At 36.4% G+C, this 20,628-nt stretch overlaps 1 protein-coding gene across 2 annotated transcripts in view; it reads left to right on the forward strand.

Moving 5' to 3' along the window:
• The window catches only part of MSH3 (mutS homolog 3), a 115,056-nt gene that overhangs the window by 84,097 nt on the left and 10,331 nt on the right, over positions 1-20,628 (forward strand). For both annotated transcript variants that reach the window (XM_083817189.1, XM_083817188.1), the window contains exon 20: positions 2,706-2,863. In XM_083817189.1, the coding sequence (XP_083673315.1) occupies positions 2,706-2,863 (158 nt within the window). The remainder of the gene's footprint in view (positions 1-2,705; positions 2,864-20,628) is intronic.

The following is a 20,628-nucleotide window of genomic DNA, read 5'->3' on the forward strand; positions in this document are numbered from 1 at the left end:
ACAAGCCATTCATGTTAACATAGATGAAGATCCCTGATGTGTAGCTTTGCAGACTCTGTGCTACCCATGTCTCTCTGACTAGTTTTCTGCAACAGAGAATTAAGTAATAGGATGCTGAGAAGTAGGAAGACTGTTAACTTTCTTGGTGGTGTTGTCAGCAGGTCAAAAAGGGCTACAACTTAATGTTTTCTATGCAGTACCTAAATTGTATAACCTACATTACCTAAAATTGGTATAAATATGCAATTACCTTAGATAGAAAACACTGCCTTATTTTATTTCATAAATCAGTTTCTGAAGACCATATTTTAGTTTTTCTCCTTTTTCTCCCTGAAAAACTAAAACCTGCCTGTTAAATTGTATGTCCTTTTGACTTTTTTGTTGAATATTTATTTGGCTATATCTTTTTTAAAATACTATATTTCTCTTCCTAATGAATATAAAAATATGCTTGTAACTTACCTCTGAATACTTAACTGCCTTTTGATGCAGTAAACATAGAAAAGGTAGCAGATGTCAGCATGGAATATTGCCATGGTAAGCACTCTTCAAGTTTGTATGTATTTCTCTAGAAACATTTTTAAATGCTTTTCTGTGCTGAACAAGGATATAGATATTGTGCAATACTTCATAGAACATTTTCAAAAATTTATTTGAACTCCAAAAAAGCGACAGATGGCTCTTACAAAAAAAAATCAGCATTTCATTCAGTAATCATCATGCACTTTCTCCCTTTAGTCCCCTTCTTATGTTGGCTTTTCAGATACTGAGTATTACAAAAGCAAGTGGTCATGGTATAATCACCTCCTCTCCTACTGTTGGTTTGAGTTCTCTCTTTTTTGAGAGAGGTAGGTGGGAATCCAGTTTATTAAAATGTCTCTAGTTTTAACTGTTGTGTTTGAATCAGCAGGAAAATGCATCTCCTGTCATGTTTTCAACTGAAATGTTGTCAGATATCTAACTTCAGGAAAGCTTTCTTGCAGTGTCCTGAAATAAATATTTTATACTTTGATTCTCCCTCTCCTTCCCAAATACTCATGGATTTTTTTAGTACCTTTATCATATATTCCAGTAAGATGTTAGCTTATGGTTGCATGCATTAGTAAGGGTGGGTGGATTCTCTGGACTGATGCTCCAGTGTATGTTCTTTCTGAAAGCTGGCTTTGCAAACCAACCACCAGTCTCTGAACATGCTTGGAGGGAACCTGGAGGAACACCACACACATGCAAGAAACTTGTGGATTAACTCATTCTGCTTTTAAGTATCTGTAAATTCTTGTGTTGAGCGAAGTGGTGGTGGCCCTGACAAAGTTTTAGTAGCAGTATTGAAACTATACCTCAGAGAATAGAATGTTATGAATTTTGTTCCCATATAGTCATGTGCATTTTATTACATCCATCCTTCATTCCTGATAATGTCATTTTCTGTGTTTTAACTTTATTGCAAGTTCCTTATGAATGTGTTTTGGTTTTGTTGTTGTTTTTAGCTGTTTAAAACGGCTTAAAAAGCTGTTTAAAACAGCTTTTACATATAATAAATACTGGTTGCATGTACCTTCTGTATGATCTGAATTATGAAATAAAAGTGTCAGTCCTATATGAATTTTATTTGTCTCCCTGTTGACAAGAATGAAAACCTAAAAGAAAAGCAAATCTGTAAAGATCGTGAGGAGATTCTGGGGAGATATTTGTATTTTTCTTGTCACGGGGTCTGATGACCTCTAAATTTCCTAAGTAGTGTGGCTAATATTCATTATGCAGAGCTTATCCTTTCCTCTATGCCGGTCCCATGGGGCAATGGAATATTCTGACTTTTGGTTAATTCATAAATTGTTGGATTTCGTTGTAAGTTGTAGTACAAAATAAAAGTCCGTTTATCTGAAGTCCTTGCATAACTTAATTTCCTAGTCTTGATTCAGGCCCTGAGAAGGCCTTATATGTTCATTGGTGAGTTTTAATTTTGTGTAAGGAGTTGCCTTGCACCAGAGGAAGAATATTTTGTTTTGGAGCCATAGACAGTTTTAGGTACTATAGAAGGTATTATAGCTGAGATGAACTCTCATGTCTGATACATCTTCCATAGGATTTCATGATTAGATAAACTGATCAATCGGAGATTGGATGCAGTCTGCTTGAAATATCTGTGTTACAGCCAAGTACTGCTAAACTCAGAGATGTCTTGATTTCTTGTAGTAGCCAGTCTGTTTGGATGTGGGTATGTTGAAGGGTTTAACATCTGAGTCGGATCTTTGTCCCATTTGGCAAAGAGAACTCTGAGTAGAGAGGAATCCAGATCACAACCAAATTGGGGTGACGGTGCCTATTCTGAAAGCTGATGAGATTCTCCCGTTCTCCAAAGAAAACTGCACAGAAAGTTCTTGGAGTGCTTTCTTAGTTTCTTGATGGAGAAAGGGAAAATTCTTCCTCACTCTGTCCATATTTCTCCAGAGCAATGAGTGTTGATTGCTATGCTTCTCTGTCACCAGCCTGGAGAGATCTTAGGAAGATTTATCCATCTGAGAATGCATTATATCTTGAGAAGTGAATGTGATGAACTCTAAGAATGAATGAAGCTGTTCAAATAGAAGCAGAACGTTTAATCCTGAGGACATGTCCTGTATCTCTCTGAGCATATGTATACACACCAGATTTTCTATATGCATCATATGCAGACAATATGTTTAACCACTGTTCTGTGTTTCCAGGGAGATGGTGAAAGGGTCATGATAATAACTGGACCCAACATGGGAGGAAAGAGCTCCTATATAAAGCAAGTTGCATTGATCACAGTCATGGCACAGATTGGTTCCTACGTTCCTGCAGAGGAGTCAACAATTGGTGTTGTGGATGGTATTTTTACCAGGTAATCTTTCAAAATTTTCTGTATGTTTATGAAAACTTTACTACAGCATGGGGTGTGTGGGTGTGTGTATATCAAAATATAATTTTGTTTTTCATGCAGAACATTAGAATTTATACTTAATTTTCTCCTTCATTTTTAAATACACACACTGGTCGTTAGGTTTTGTTTCATGGTTTTCTGGCCAGCTGTTTGACTACAGAAACTATTTTGGAATCTTTAAAGGATGAGGATGTTAATGTGTCTGGCTCAGTTAAGATTTAAGTGTTTAAATGCATCTGCCTGAATGGACATCTCAATCAAATATTGTGCTGGGTGATACCTATTTGATGCTTCCCCTAAAATGAATGCTGTTAACTCTGAAAATCACAGTTTCTGCTGTGCAGCACAGTTGTACATACTTCCAATATTTGGGACTGAGAATTTGGGTCCACATATACCCTATTCTTACTCTCTTTTCTGACTATCAGTCTTGTACATATGTTACTTGATGTCTTTTAAAGAATGCGTAATGGCAGTTCATTTTACCTGGCATGTCTTAGTCTCATTTTTAAAATAATGTTGAATAAATTTTAAAGATTACCAGCACAGTCCGAACTTTTTTTCAATAGTCAGATATTACCGAGGATTATCCAGCCTTTTTTCTCCTTCCTCTTTTCTCTCTTTTTTTAAATCAGCAAAAGTTCTGTGTTACTGATGCCATTTGAGCTGGATAATTATTTATGGTTCTGAGTTTCACAAAGATTATGTATTTGTGGTAGAATTATCCTCCATGAAATGTGATGGAAGATTGCATTTCAGAGTTAACTTTTAACACAGAATTTGAAATATTGCTCATATGGGATTGCTCCATCATACAAAGATACTGTATTCTTATGCCTCACTGTGTCACGACAAAAATGAACAAAATAATGCTTTGATGCACTTCAGTGCTAAGCCATTGAACAAATTAGAAAACAATTTGTATTATTGTTCCAAAATTAATCGGAGCTGAAAATTCAAAATAGTTACCTTTTTTTCCCTACCCTATGTTGAAAGTAATTGACTGATTGAATGAGCATTTCTGAGGGGATGTGGAGATACACAAGATGTAATTTATTTTACAGCAAAAATATTCCAATGTTACTAACAATTTGAAGATTATTTTTGTCTCGCTCTGTGTTTCTTCAGTGAACACAGAGTGCTGCTTTTGTGTTCACACTGACTTAATTTCCAGCCATAAGAGCATAAATGTGTTTCTCTTACACTCAGTATCCCTTTTCCTCTAATTTTGTTTGACTATCATTACAACAGGATTATTTCAGCAGAAAGATTGAGGAATGTGACACAGTCACTAAGGAGTGCGATTTTGTTATGTGCCCACTGGCAAGTGAACAAGTTGTTTTCTGTCCTCTGTAGTCTGAAATCCTTGAAGTTAATATATCTGAGTTTCACCTGTTCCCAGTGAATTTCTCTGATTCCACTTAGCTTTTTTCTGCATTGTGGATATTTTTGCATCTGTTCTCATAACAGTTTTACCTTCTGTCATGCTGCTTTGTGCTTTTTGATTTCAAGCCAAAGGGATTAGGGTGTGTCATCTACTGGCTGTGAGGTTTCAGACCATTTAATTTGGAGCCCAATGAGATTCTAATCCAGGGGATTAACTTGCTTCCCTGTCTAAATTAGCTCTGGAAACTCAGATGGATATGCCTTTCTTCAATTAATGTGAAATGTGTCAAAATTGAACTGATGAGCACTCAAAAAGTGTGCTAAAGAATTATTTAAATTCTTGACATTGCACTGGTAATTTATTAAACTAATTGGCTCAAAATCAATCAAGAACACATTGAAATTTTATTATTTACAAAGTAATAATGCATTAGTTAAAAGGTTAACATAAGAGTAACAGGAAGCAAAAAAGCTGGCTTAAGTAATACATTCCTTCAGAAATCCAAAATGGTCACTTCAGATCTGTATAAAAGATGCAGTGGAACTTCTTGTCTGTGCATTGATTTAAACATTTCGCTTTCGTATAATGTAAATTAAGGGAATGAATTGTACTGTTGGGACAGCTATTAGCAATTTGCTATGTATGTATGGGATATTAGATCTTGATCCAGCTGTGGCTTTCCTTCCAGTACAAATGTTTAGGTGGGTGCTTGCATGTTGATTCTGCTTCCGCCTGTGGGTCTTCCTAGCTCTGTATATCCCAAGTAGTGATCATCCATGCTCTCTGGGTAGGTGAGTTCTCAGGGCTGTTTTCTGTCCCGCTGTGTCTGATCTTCAGTAGCTGCAATGCCCAGTCCGGTCTTTGTCTAACTTCTGCTTCATTTTAACCATACCCAAATCGTGAACTTCACCCTCTCCAGTGAGAAAAGGAATAACCGATCAGATTCTGCAACTCAGAGACTGCCAAGGAAGAAGGCACTTCTATGTTTTGTTTTGGTTTTTGTTTTGTTTTGTTTTCTTCAGGGTTCTGGAGAAGGTCTTAAATTACATAATTTCATCAGGACAGGTTAATGTGGTGTTATATTCAGGATATTTCTTAGCCCTAGGAAGTTAATTTTGTTACTGATTGTAATGCCTAGTTGGAGGAGAGAAATAATAAGTTCAGATATGACATGATAGGTCCTACATTGTTTCTTTAATGCTCTGACTGGCTGACAACACATTTCTAAAGTCTCAGCTTTTGCCAGAAACTCTATTCTGGTAGGGAATTTCTGTTCATGCTCTTTCTCTAACTCACTCACAGTTCAGGGTTTTTTTTCTGTTTTCTTTATCTGTTTTTATTTTTTTAATTGGATGCAGTTATGCAGACATCCTTTCTGTACTGCCACCCCAGGCCATAAGTGTCTTGCTGGAAAATGGGATTTTTTGTTGATAACTTTGGTATATTTTTAATCTTTTAGAAACATTCCACAGGAAGATGTCAGCTTCCAAGTTATTTTCATCACTGCCTTGATGTGTTGTATTTCTAGATGCTGCTATTACCATAGCACCCCTGCTGCGAGGGGTGCTTTACAGGCTGACTGTGTGAGGAGTTCTGTGCATCGGGAGCACCAACAGTTCTGGTGCTTCCTAAATTTTTTTTGAATATTGATGCTTTATACTTCAGTCACTTTTTTGATTGTAGACTGCATCTTTGAAGTGTGAACTTATATAGGTTTAAGAGATTAACATTCATCTAGGATTTGTATCTTGTGTTTTAAGTAGGGTTTCCATGGAAATTGAAAGGTTGCTACTATGGTTATTCGTTTGGATATATTTAGTATTTATGTATTACAGCTTCTCTAAATTGACTTTAAATAGTGCATTATATTAAACGTTTTAAAGCTGCAGAAGGGTTGTAGTTTAAAGGAAATGTCTTGCTTAGAGGTACAGTGGAAATAGCAATGATTTATCTTCATTATGAGGTGTACAAACACAATACAGTGCTAGGGCTAGTCCAAACATTTCTGAGTAGAGTTGATAATTTCATCCTAAAGAGGGGGAAAAGGAGAGATCCTTTCACTGCATAATGCCCCTAAACCCAGGTGATGTGCTAGTGCAAGTCTGCAAACTGAAAACTTTGGGGGGCATGAGTAATTTCTTCCAATCCTCCATTTGCTTTATTCACTTAAACAGGTTTTTGAGTGCTCCTGTGGGCTATCACCAGATTCCATCATTTCTTATGTGTAAAAACAACCTTGCCATTTCCACTGCCATGCTTTGGTCCTCATCCTGGAAAGCAGGTGTTGAGATTAGATGAAATATAGAGTAAAAGGTCTGCTTCATTTTTAAGTGGCTCGAGCTTCAAAGCATCAGAATAAAGAGATAATAAACAATTCTCTGTATTTTTCTATTTTTATTTAAAGCTATATTTGGAATAATTTCTGCATTTGAGTATAAAAGTGTTTGTGTAAATCTCTCACTTGAACTTCCACATATCCATATTCACTTTTTCATGAGTCAATGTATGTGTAAACTGTTTTTGTACAAATAAGTTACTATTTTTCAGACCTTTTGCTGTGCCAGCTGTAAGGGAAGCTACGTAACGAGGAAGGAGTGCACAGTCTTTTGAGGATGTTTTGTTGGTGGATATTTTCTTCATTTTTTACAATAATGGATAATGTTTTCAAGCAAGCTTTGCTCATAGAATTTCATTCCTCATAGAATTTCATTTAATTATTTTCATTATAGCTAGGAATTTTAGAGTTTTGGGAAGGTCAGTGCCCAATCTATATTGACTTTTACTGGGATTTGAGTGTTTAATTCTTCAATATGTTTGAAAGTTCTTAATGCAGTAAATAGGTACAATTTTTCTTTTCAATTAATCTTCAATTTGTGTTAGTTCTTCTACTCATTTAGTTATTCAGACGTTGATAGTAATATAATGTTTGTGTGTTTTGTAAAATGACAAAGCAAGTGTGGACACACACATACGGAGGAACTAATGAAAGAAATTCTATTGACCTAACAGTGCATTCAGAATTAACAGTGTTTAGCTGCTGAAGAAAGCTGACCTGTAAAGAGGTCACACTTGATCTATTATTGAAATAATTTACTAGAGCTAGAAACCTTCAATCCTGTAGGTCAACAGTAGCTCTTCATAAGGGTCAGTTTTCAAAACTGAGATGCAAAGAAAGCTGTAATAATTTGAAGCTAAAATGTGTTCAAATAAGCAAGCAAATTAATAGTTCAGATTACCAAAGGTCTTGTATTCAGAATCCTAAGAATCAAATTCTTGAAATCGCAAGCTTTCAGTAGAAAGTGTACCTTTAAGAAGACAACTCCTACCAACACCAGGAGACAGTGAGAGGCAAAAGAAGGAATTCCTTTCTAGAGTACTTACCTGCCTACCTTTCTCTTGTTGTGTTAAAATGAAAGCTATTGCATTTATCCCAGTGGCCAGACACCAGTAAGCACAGTCACACTACAGCACCATGCATGTTCCCGTGAGGTTTTTGTACCGTCAGCCAAGCTGGGCATGCTATTTAAAGGACAGCTTCAATTGCCTGAACTAGTATGCTGCAGAGTGCTTAACTGCATTTGAAAGCTGCCTCTTGCAGGTTATGTACTACATGCTTAAAGGTTAATGGAATACAAAGAAGCATCAGTGAGATGCATGTAGATTGCCCACTCACGCACCTCCTCTCTTTCAAAGGAGTTCTCTTTCTGTTTACTGAGTCTCGGTTTGTCTTTAATATTTATAATGGCAAAGGAATGGTGTTTGAATTGTTAGGGTATATTAAGAAAACTGAGGGGTGGAGGAGGTTGGCAATACAAGTTTAACTGGTAGTTGAAGGTTACCTAGATAAGCAGCAGTTTAATTCTTTTATTTTATGTAGGACATGCAGGTTACCTGCACTTCAAGACAATTGTCTTGGTATTGGCTCTGCACATCACATGATCTGTACTTAGATATGCACGACTTTGACCTACATTTTATCCCTGTAACAGATGATTTAGATGTATTTTTAACATAGAAGGCATTCCTAATTGCTGAGTCTATAGTTAGGAGGAACTCAATTCAAATTCCACTGTTCTTCATAAAACATTGTGAAAACAGATGGCCATTGCTCACCTCAGGGGTGGATGGATTTGTTCTTCTAGATCGTACTTGTGTGTCTATATACAGGGTCCTTCAGATACTGTTCCAGTGTTCAAGTTACGTAGCTATTTTGTAATTTTCTTGTATGTCTTTCCTCCTTGTGTAATAATTTTGAAAAAGTGTAATAGCTGTTCATACAACTAAAAGTAGAGTACAGAAATCTTTGGGCAGCTGATCCTCACATGTCTTTATAGCATGACAAAGTTGCAGAGCCATATAAATTAGGCTGACTTAATGCAGTGACCTGATGCTTCTGATTGTTTCAGCAGAAGCTGTGTCACGCTGAGGTGCTTGCACATGTCTCTGGCATGCATGTGGTCTTTCTGCGTTCCCAGATGTAGAAGCTGAGGGAGAACATCAGTTTCAGGCAAAACGTCTTGGAGTTGTCCGTGAAGGTAGTCTTCAGACCCCAGCTCAGAGGTCTAACTTACTGCCCTTCAGTCATAAGAAACTTTTCAGCTTTTGTGAGCTTATAAGGTGAGGGAGGAGGCAGAGGAAAGGAAAAGATGTTTTCTACATTGGTTGAGAACTGGCAGCTTCATCCAACACTGAAATAATGAGATACATCTCCCTCACCACTGGCCTCAGTTGGATCATTTTATGCAATTCCAACAGCTGAGATCCAGTTCCAAGCATAAATACCTTGCCAAAGAAGAGTGATTCTCAGTTTAGCAAAAGGGAGGAATTGCGATTTCTGCAAATAACAACAGTGTTATTGAGAGGCTCACCAACCTAAGATCACCTCCTGCTATTGCGTCTGAAGGCCTACCCAAGTCAGTGTCAGTTATGTCCTCACAAGCTATGGATGTAGTGACACAGTTCACGGGACTGTACTTACCCCTCATCTGCTTAGTCTTTCTAGAGTCCAGAAAATCAACTCTGAATAGGCTGAATCTATGCTTGAAAACACATCCCATGTTACATCCCGTGTTACTCATTCTTGCACAGGAGTGTCAATGAGCAAAGTAAGTTGTGCCAGTGTCTCCCAGAGTATCATATCATTCCAGCCTGGCTTTCCTATCCCAGTTGAGCCTGATTTCTTGAAACATCATGAGTATCACTCTGTTGTAGAGGTACCCCAGTACTGCTGACCATACAACTCTTACTTCTCTTGTAAGAAACAGAGTAGGCAACAGGGAAAGAAAGCTCCTTTTGTCCTCTGTGTTCTCTGCATAATGTGAGCAGCTGTTTTCAGCCCTTTGCACAAATCAGGCAGTCAACTTATATTGTGCATTACAGTCTAAAGAAGAAATGGCGTCATTTCTACATATACCTCACTTCACATGGTGACACTGATGAAACTTAGGTTTTTTTTTGTCAGTAGGAAGCTGCTTTGAAGGCTAAGACATTTCATCACAGAATTTTTCGAAGTGGATAACTCAATGCAGGCTGCTGCTCTGCTGCTGGTGACTGTGCCTCCATGCTGCCTGTCAAGGCTTGCTGCTACTGCTCATGTAATATCTTCAGTTGATCCAGAAATCTGCAAAGCTTGCAGGGTATTTTATGAAAATTTGTGAACGTTGTACACTCTTTTGGATGTGAGCTTGATGTTAGATCTGAAAAAGCAGTATTTGAATCCCTGCTTGAGGGATGTGACTGGCAGTCCTCATTTCCATCATCCGGGGAGTAAAAAGACCCGTGTCAATCTGGTGCTATAAGATCCACACTGCCAATACATGAGGAGGGAGGGACATTTATATACACTGAAATGACATTTTTTGCCTGAGGCACTAGAACCATCATGGATACTTTCACCCATATTATTTTTCTGCTGTAAGAACTGGCATCTTAAAGATAATTTATTGTCCAGGAAATAGGGAAAGTTTGTGACCGCAAGAATGCGGGATGGACATGGCCTTTGGCCTGTTTTCATAACCTGTCTTTGTAATCCTTGCAAGGACTGCAGGTATCTGTTTCTGCAGGGTCTGTGTCAGACGTCTTTCTCATTGGTATACGCTACTTATTTCTGCTGCTCCTTGTGCTGGAAGAATCTCATGTATTGTCAATGGCATGATGATAAGCTGCAGAGCACAAACTTGAGATGCAGAGCACTCAAGAGCACACAGGTAATACGATTTTTCTGTCAAGTCTACTTACTGTGTACAGCAGAGCATGGCTATCCGTCTGTAATTGCTCTCCCTTGTAGAAGAAGCAAGTTTATTCAACCTACAGGTGTATTATTACAAAAGCAGAACTGTGACTAGGTGTAGCAAATTCTTACAGTTTGATATAGTTAAGTGATCTTTAGGAATAACTGAAGTTTTCTTAAGGTCCCCAATAGTTGCCCTTTTTTGGCATGGTCTGTAAGAGATGATAAAGTGGAAAGAAATACTCTTAAAGCTAAGAGGAGGGTTTAGCAACGGAGCATTTCCTCAAAGTAAACTTAGGAAAAAAAAAAAAAAAGAAATCCAGCCCTTTTAAATCCATGTTTCTTGAATTGTCAAGGTATTCAAGAATCTGCATTAAGCATACAGTAATTGTTTTTTTGCTGTATGTTTTATTCAAACATACTGCTTACTTTATTCTTTTATTCTATTTATTTATTCTATTTATTCTATTATTACTTTATTCTGCTCACTAAAAGATAGAATTGATTCTCAAAAGAGGACAGGTCTTTCAATAAACATTTGGATGTTACCTCCTTAAAAACTAACAGCTATTTAATTCTGAGAACTTGACACACTCATTACTGTTTTGTCAAGTATGAGGAGCTGAAAGAAACTAGTAGACAAACCTCAGTATTTTATCTCTAAACAAGCATAATATTTTTAAGCAGATAAAATGCACATATTTATGGCATCATTACAAATTTTAGTATAATTAAAAATCATGATGTAAAGCAAATACTTTATTAGCACCTGCAAACATTTGGGCAATCAATTTTGGATGTTTGTATTTATTTTTAATTTCCTTCATTGGAATGTCACCATCATTAAAATTTGAAAGGTATTTAAAATTGCATGATTTACTTTAACAGACTAAAATGTTGCAAGGCTTGTTCAGAGTACATTTTTAAAGAAATCTTCAGAAAATTGGAAAGCACAGTATGGAGTGGTATGTGAAGCAAGAAAAAGAAAATGTTTCACTCAGAACAAAAATTGAATGGGAGATGCTTTCCAAACACTTTTCACAATGGATTGAGATCTGAGGTAAATCACTAAAGAATAAAAGTGAAATAGGGCTTGTCGAGTATTAGTGGAAATGGGTGTTCCATTGGTCTAACTGCTGATGGCAAAAACTTCCTAGCTTTTTTTTTTTTATCTGGGCAAGTAACATTGCACTTATTTAATTCTGGTTTTACTAGCAGGTCAGTGGAAGGCAGCAACACAGGAGCAGGACAGAGGGTAAAAAATTACAGGTGCTTGTTTAAAATAATAAATAAATAACAAGCTCCATTTTTTCAGAGCTTCACAGCAGAAACTGTGTTATTTGCCCAGCAATAGGAAAGCAATGGTTGAAAAACCGCGCAGTTCGTTCTGACCAGAATTCAGCTTGTTATATTCTTTCCTACTTATGCATTGTTCATTTCATGGATGAACTTTATCTGCAGAGAGACTGCCCAGGAACTCACCTGCTTTAAAATGGTTTAGAAACATTCTTGATTAGAAGTCTCTTCCTATGCAGTGTTTTCACTAAACATGAAAAAATGTGTCTTCCATCCAAATCTACACTGTGTGCTTAACCTTGATTGTTAAGGCGGAAGCATGCTGATAGCTTTTCAAAATGGCTGCTGGTGTGCAGGAAAGACGTGGGGAGCCTTCATGTTTTAAATAAGCCCGTCCCATCTTGATTTTAGACCTTTGTTGTATGAGTGGAATATAAAGTTACTGCTTTTCACTCCTGGGGAGCTAAATTGATTGGGATTTGGTAATAACTTTTAAACTGAAATAACGTATACTTGGAAGTATACATGAGTTCATGTATATGTGATTTTTCGTTTTTAATCTTTAGCAAAAATAAATATTTCTCAGAAGTTCAGCATTATTCCCATGTCACAGTTTCTGTGCCTTTCTCTGAATTCTTGTGTCAGCCACAGCCTCAGAAATGAGTCAGATCACTGGGTTGGAGTGGCATAGATTATGGGCATTCACATACTTAATAAGTAGTTATCCTTTATGGCAATCTCTGTAATATTTTAGCAGAATAACCTATAACCTCTCATGTTTATGAACTTTACTGTCTTAACTCAAAAGACCAATTACCAAACTCCAAAAGTCCTTGGTTCCATTTATTGCTGTATTAAGCTTTATTGATTTTTTTGAGGTTTACAAAGTAGGATTATGAAGATTAGTCTTCCTGTCAGTCCTAGAAATATCAGTTAGATCACGAAATCTGGCATGAAGATTCAGCTAGTCAGCTTCTTCATATCTCCATCGTGAAACCTAAGCTATGAAATTCCGTTCTTGAGGTGACACCTGTGGTTGCCAGGGCTGTCTGCAGGCATCCTGTGTAATACAGGAATTGCCTTGAGAAAATGCTGAACAGAAGCTATGGAGGAGCTAATTATTTAGCAGAGTTATTTTTCTATAAACTGCATGGTTTTGGTCAAAAGCTTTGTTGATGCCTTATTTATTTATTTATTTATTCATTTATTTATTTTCACCTGAAAATATTTTAGGAGTTCACATTTTCTTTTGAAGACAACTACGTTCTCTCGATTTGCCCATGCAGTTAGACTCTGAAAGATAAGGGTCAGAAAATGTCAGAACAAAGGTCTCTTTTCACACCATTGGATTACATGTGGCAATGCTTATTATTTTTGCTGTACACATTAATTTGCGTTTTGTGCAGAGAAGTAAGGAACCGTTCATAACAAGCAATCCCAAGTGACTGGCAAGTTCATACTAGAATTCTGTGTACAGATAGGCTAAACAAGAATTGTTTTAGTATCTGTATTACTCTGGAAAGCAACAGTGACAGTCAGACCAACAAAACTTGTTAGCTGTCAAGACCCAAAAGTAATTTTCAGAATTATTACTTCTTTATGGCACAGTAATTTGTTTCATTTTGTTCTTGCTTAATTGTATTTGTGTTTATTGCCAGAATAACAAAAATGACTTAAGCCTTTCATTTATGCTTTACAGTCATATAATTACACTTCTGGGGTAAATTATTCTCAGCTTTCAGGGACAAAAAAAGGAGGTTGTATTAAATTCTTTGCACCTATTTTCTATCACATGGAGATATTCTTTTCGAAAAAGAAGAGAATGAGTAAAAGTTGCAGTTAGTGTTGTTAAAATGAAAATGTTTTTTTTCTGTTTTTTTTTTTCTGTTTTTTTTTTTTCAGAAAAGTTATGTCTTGGATATATGGAGTGCATTTGAACTGTAGCTACTTCTGACAGTGTTCTGTAACTACAGAATATTATTAAATTATGCTGCACGTATTTATAGCTAATTTAGTTTCATGTCTGTTTATTTCATAGTAACATGCATCTGCATTGTTAGGTCTGTACCTTATATACATGTAATAACGTATATATTTAATAAAACAGTCTTCAGTTTACATACATGGCATTTGGTAAAATCTGTAATTACAAAGAACTGTTTTGTTTGCAGGGGTGTAAATCAAGTTTGAAAATTCATTTAAGACAATAACAGACAGTTACTTATATCTACAAGGAGATATATAAAATAATTTCTGCTGCATATTATACTATCCCTGAAAATGAACTGGAAGGCTTGTAATGGTATACAGGGCAAAAAAAAAAGGGGGGGGGGGGGGGGGGGGAAGAAAATTTGCATGCGAAGCTGACCATCTGTTTTACAGGAAGTCTGGGCTGAAACTCCTTCCCCGAAATGGCGGTACTTACCTTTCTAAAACTGACCCGTGCTAAGATTTAACCTAGTCACATTTTGAATTGGATTTTCAGGAGTGTCCACAGGTTTAAAGGGGAAAAGTTCACTAATGCCAAATGCTTCAGCTATTGTCCCTAGTCTGTTGCTATAGTTCCTGCTTTTTAATCCCCCCTTGGCCTCAATCCTTCAGCTACATATGCACATTAACTTAATTACCTTGAGTTCCCTCAGTGGAATCTGAGAGTAGTAAGTGTAAACCTGTGCATGTTTTAGGGGTGTGTTTTTGTCTTTATCACGTTTTCAGCTTTTTTGGGCTGACACTGATGGCTTGCAAATAAACACACTAATTTGAACACCTAGTCTTACAACATCTTTCAGCAAAATGATTGTACTTTTAATGTGTTCTTTCCCTGACCATCAGTAAAATGTGTACATTTTTAACATAAAACCTGACTGACCTGTAGAGAGCAATCTGTTCATGTATTAGGTATAAAATCATTTTCACGCTCCAACACAGAATTTACATTACTGTGCACAGTTTTTGGAGGAATACAGCTTAGTTTGCTGTAAAGTTACATGCTGGTTGCATACTTCTCAGGATTCTTTATGGATGTATAGGAATATAAAAATTATAGATACTGCTGGAAATCCGAAGCATAAAACATTGTTGGATATTATGCATATATGCATTAAAAGCTCTGTTCCTAAAAATTTTCTTCTAATCGCTTGATCTAATTCTGCTTTTGTGTCTGTGTTGTTGCGCTTTGTTCTGTCAAATATCTCGATGAAGGTTGTAAAACTTCCAGCCAAAGAGACTCTTAGTTTTAGAGGATTCCAGAAATCGCTGAGAGTTGTCCACTTCAGCATAAATATAGTATCACTAAACCTATCCTTTTTTTGGATATTGACTGAACTTAATATTAGTGGGAGAAGGAGGGGGAAATTTTGCAGGAGTTCAGCTCACTGTCAGAAGACACACAGCCATACCAAACTTTGTTTTTTCCTCGTGCTTAGAAAAGGGAAGTGCATTGCTGGTCACTTGCCTAAGTTACTCAAAAACCCACGACCTTAGAGTAACCTGCTCCAAGTTTTCTGTCATGGGAGTTATTTGAAATGAAATGTTAGCAAGTAAATCCACTCCCCAGCCTAGGTCTGGGGGTTTTCCTCCGCTCATCTGCCCAGCTGCAGGACCGTGGTGTGTTTGTCATGCTGCTGGACACCCACCTCCTCTGAGACAGCTGCTGCAGGAAGCAATTCATGTGGAGTGGAGAAAGTGCAACATAGACTCAAGAAAGTTCAATTTCAAAATACAATGGAAAATTTTAGAGTGAACCACCAGCTGGATTATTTTAACAGTCAGTGATGCCTTAGGTGACCTTTTTTTTCCTTTTTATTTTATTTTATTTTTTTTAGGAGTGCTAGTGCTTTTGAGGGTATTGCAGCTGAATTTCAGAGAAGAACTTATTCAAGTATTCATCGCCAGGTGATCTAGCATAAGCCTTTCCCAAGAGCACATGTATTTCTGTTGCCTTAAAAAGCATCAGAAATGAGAGAATATTGGTAACTGCTGGTCATTCAGTGACTGTATTGATTAGACTGGTGTTGGCTCTTCTGAACTCAGTCCTACCTGGTTCTGTCAGTTGAGGTGAAGCTTTTAAAATATTGAATGTTCACTTCAATCTGTGGTTGGTTTTGTTTCCTGTGGCTTTCAGGAAAAAAAAAATAAAAATCAATGCCATTCATATCTAGAAAGCTGATCTGTTAGGTTCGTTTCTTTGAGTATACTGGAAAGCCAGTGTGTGCAGCATGTCTCTGTTGACTAGTTATAAAAGGCAATAAGGATTTAATTGATGATTTGTTCTGGCTACTTCAGCTACCTAGTGATATGGCAAAAAATGTTAAAAACAAGATTATGAAACTGAGTATTAAAATCACTTTGGACTTGCCTTTTTTTTTTTTTTAGCATAATGCAAAGTATGTATTGATAGTGGTCTTAGGTTTTACTAGTTTCATTAATTTGTCAGTGACTTAGAATATCATATAATAAATTACAAAATTAGAATGTATTTTACACTAAATGTGTAATGCATTGTCAAGCTTTTTAACTACCGCTCTTTTAAATTAGGTAACGTACCGTAGATATTTCTTAATTTATAATTTGCAAATAAGCAGCTGTAGAAACAGTTGAGCATGTGCATGCATGTTGACTGTAAATAGGTTTGTATTATGAACATTTTATAATTTTTATCACTGTCGTCCATGTAACTTTGCACACATTTACTTCTCGGAAGTTGCCCATAAATGCAAAAATAGTAACTGTCCTGATAACAGTGCATCCTGTCATACTTCGGATAAGAAGTTTGTTTGTTTGTTTGCTTGTTTTTTAATTTTGTAATTGCAGTTTCAGTAAGATTTTTTTTCTTATTGTCAGTTTTTGGTTTGGATCCGCAGTAGCTTGATGGAAGTGAAGTAAATGGTTTACCAGTACTTTGTGGGGGAGTGTGAAGCATTAGTTTCTTGCCAGTGAACTGTTGTAAATTTGCAGATGCTATCTTCTAAAGAATTACTAGATAAATTTTCATTGTAAATGGAAAGTAGCCAGAAGTTAAGCTATGTGACTTGGGTTACTTTTAGAATAACCACTGTGAAATTCTCATTAGCAGTTTGAATGTTTCTAAAATATGCAGGATATCAAATTGTTTTTTTTGGGCAAAACATAATGATTGTTCTGGTTAAAGGTGCTAGGTACTTGGAAATGTGGTAGGAGAGGATCTGCATGCAATAGCCAGCTTGCCGGTCCCAGTTCAGGATTTCTGTTCTCATTTTCTCAGCAAACCCTTTTGCAAACTACAAATAATTTTTAACTTGAGAAGTCTGGATAAGTGCTGTTTGCAACGAGGAGGGCAGGACTGTGTTTTAATTGCGTTTTTTGTATATGCTTGAGGATTATGAGGGGTGGGAATGACCCCTCAGGTTAATATGTTAACATTACATCTTGTCTAATACTCTTAATTTGTCTGTTAAGACTGCAGTTAACTAAATTTGCAGCTGGGTGCCTAATAGAAACTTAAAAACCTAGCTCAATGGAAAACTTAACCTAAGCGTTGAAATGAAATTGTGATTGTGTTCTGCCATTCAAATTTGATATTCATCAATATCAAATTTTCTGATCTCTTAAACATCTTCACTTAATACGTGCACTTTTCCAACCCGTTTTCTACAAAGAGATGATTTTAATTTAAATAACACCTGTTCAAATACAGTGAGCTTTGAAATGACATTTTGAAGGTGTTGTGTGAGAGGGAGTGAGTGGAATTGTAAGGTCACATTCCACATGTATTTTATTTGTATTTTTCTCAGAATTCTCTTTGAACCACAGAAGAAATTCTTTGTTGTTGCTGGGAGCAGTATTCTACAACTGCTGCTTGAGATAAGCTCTGAGAAAAGAGTAGTTCTGTTTTAGTGTTAGTTGTTATTGATGAATAAATAATTTGACTATGAGTACCTTCTGAGAAGTCTGGCTTCAAATTCAGATCCCTGGGAAATCAAACCATACCTGGAAATCTGGATGCCTTTTCTTGATAACTGCAGTCTTTGCAAAGGCAGTCCGTAGAGGCTCTACACTAATTAGATTTATTCTGCTGCAACAGGCAATGGGTTTCATTTTTCTGGTATTTTAGTCGGATGGACTTTTAGTCAAGTAGATCTTTTTAAAATCAAGGTTGAAAAATCTTAGATTTCATTTAATTTTTTTCAACATTAAGTGTTATATAAACTACAAATGAATGAATGGCATCGGGATGCCATTCATGTAAGAAAATAAGGCTTTAGGAAACACTTTTTTGTTTGTTTTGGAATTCATTTGGTTGCTTTTTTACTACTGGTAGGCCTCAGACCACTGCTTGGTCATTTTCACAAGTAGTGTGAATCCTTCACACTAACATAAAAGAACAGAATACCTGGGGTCCACACGGTGTTCTTTGTTTTATAACCAAGCCAGCAGCAAGTAGGATAACTTCTTCTAAAAGATAACACGGAAACAGACTCAAGTAGAAACTTCTGGACTTAAGAAGAATTTTTCTGCTTGAGAAGTTCATTTTTTCACTGCTGTCTGTCACACTAGGGCAATTTCTGGTTTAACATACAAGTTGTATCTTTTACCCCAGGGCTGCTAGCACAGGGCAGCAGCAGCAATTCTCAGGAGGGGGGGATGACGATGACACTCCCTGCTCCCTTCCAAAATAATGTCATTTTAGACTACTGTGAGCCATTCCCGGTCTGCAAGTCTGTCCCCTGCTCCAGGACACTGTTTTTTTGGGAGCAGTAATAACAGGGTGCTGAGTGACGGAGCTCCAAGAAGAGCTCAGCAGCCTGAATTTCATTTCCTCCCTCCTTACAAATTTTTCATGGATGACTGTCAGAGGACTTTGGCCTGCCCAGCTGATCAAGAGCTTGAAAGCACCAGAATTTGAGGTAACTTTGAGGGACATACAGTGCCCCAGTATGAGTTCATGCTTGTTGAGAGCAAGTTTAAATGGATACTGACTTCATAAAAATTCCTGGGATACAAGGAAAACGTTAATGCTATTTTTATTCTAGGGTTTTCTGAGTGGTATCATACCCTGTATCATTAGAAAATTCTCAGCATTTATAGAGCCTTGCAGGACAAAATATCATAGGATACCTTCCCAGAATGGTGAGCATTTGCTCTGGAAAAGGTCGATGTTGTATGCATGCACTGACTCACAAGAGCAGGTTAAAAAAGCAGTGCTGCTGAATGCTGCTACTGCAGGGAAAAAAATAAAAATATCATTTTCTCAAAGGGGTCACATACAGGTTATGCATGTAGTGCTAACTGATTTGCATAAAGGTAGGTAGTGCTGTTTATCATCTAATTTATCCTCCAAAAATTAATTTATGAAAACGCTGCATTTGCTGTTGTTTTATACAGAGATTATAGACAAGAATCCTTACCACTTGAAATCTAGCACTGAAAAGGGATAATACCTCCCAGTATTTTTTCTTTACATAATAAATGTGTTGAATATTATAAGATGAAAAGCTTTTAATTTTATGAAATTTGGTTGGCTGTCAAAGAGACATTATAACAAGTGGTTTCCAGCCAAATTGCATTTGCTGAGGAGTGATGGATCTCTTGCCAGCACTAAAGAGGCGCTCTTCATATTGGATGTCTGCACGTTCCTCGTGGGCAGAATGCAGTAATTTTCCTGAATGTAGACTTCAGAAATTCCATAGCAGAAATGGAAGTTTTCATATTAACTGTGTCACTGCTTCCAGTAGCTGGTGTTTTAACAGACAGAGCTAGTGAAGTTGAGTGGTGTTGCTCTAATGGTTTTCTTCTGTGTCTGTCCTATTCTGTTGTAACCCTTTTTCCTGATTTTCTTTATTAATATTTTTTAATTAAGAAAGAGAGGGGAGAAAAGAGAATTTGGGTAGCGAATAACATGACTGCATCATTCTACTAGGGATCACTCATTAGTCTTGGTTTATTTCTCTGTATTGTTTTCTACTGTAGTTAAAAATAGAGTATTAAAATCTAATGAAATGGTTACTTTTGCTTAAAATAAAATTTAGATAAGTATCTGATCCCAGTGTAGGCACCTTGTTAGAGGAATAAATAAATAAATAGATAAATAAGTGACTTAAGTGCTGGCAACTTTAAGATAGATATATAAGAATATCTGTAGTATTTCTTTTTAAGATTTCTAATCCAACAATCTCATCAGGATAACATCCCAAGCGTTACCTATAGAGTAGCTGATAACAGTGGTAAATCATCTGGATTCCACTGAGCATTACAGAAAAATGCATAATGTTTTGATATATAAAAACATTTAAGAGACAAAATACATTAATATATGAAATAAAAGCAATCGAATCTTTTAGAAGTTTAATGGGATTTATTATCGCTGATTTAAACTCAAAGAATTGTTGAAGTAATAGCTGTTTTGACCCAAACAATTCATTGTATCATGTTTTTTTTTTCGTATATTTAAGGAGTAATGCCTTGCTGCATTTTAACTATTTGCTTTATACATACACTATTGAAATAGTTATTCTCACTTCTTTCTAGGATAATATTGCTTATCACATTGCTTCTCCTAGTATAAGGGACAGAGCTAGAAAGAACAATTTTATCTGTTCTCAAGTATGACATTTAAGAGTGTGTATGTCATTTCAAAATGCACTTTTTTTTTGATCTGTAGATAAGGCTGAGTTGGATTTGAATGTTTTGAGATGCTGAAAAGAAAGGCTTCTTTTGCACAAGAGAAAGATAATACTCATTTCTGTTTGTATCTTGAGCATTTAGTGAGGAAGTTCTGAAAACTATTTTCACAAATGCAAATTAGATTCAAAATGACTAAATGATTTGGAGGGCTCT

Source organism: Anser anser (genome assembly GCF_964211835.1).
Source record: "Anser anser genome assembly, chromosome: Z".
NCBI lineage: Eukaryota > Metazoa > Chordata > Aves > Anseriformes > Anatidae > Anser > Anser anser.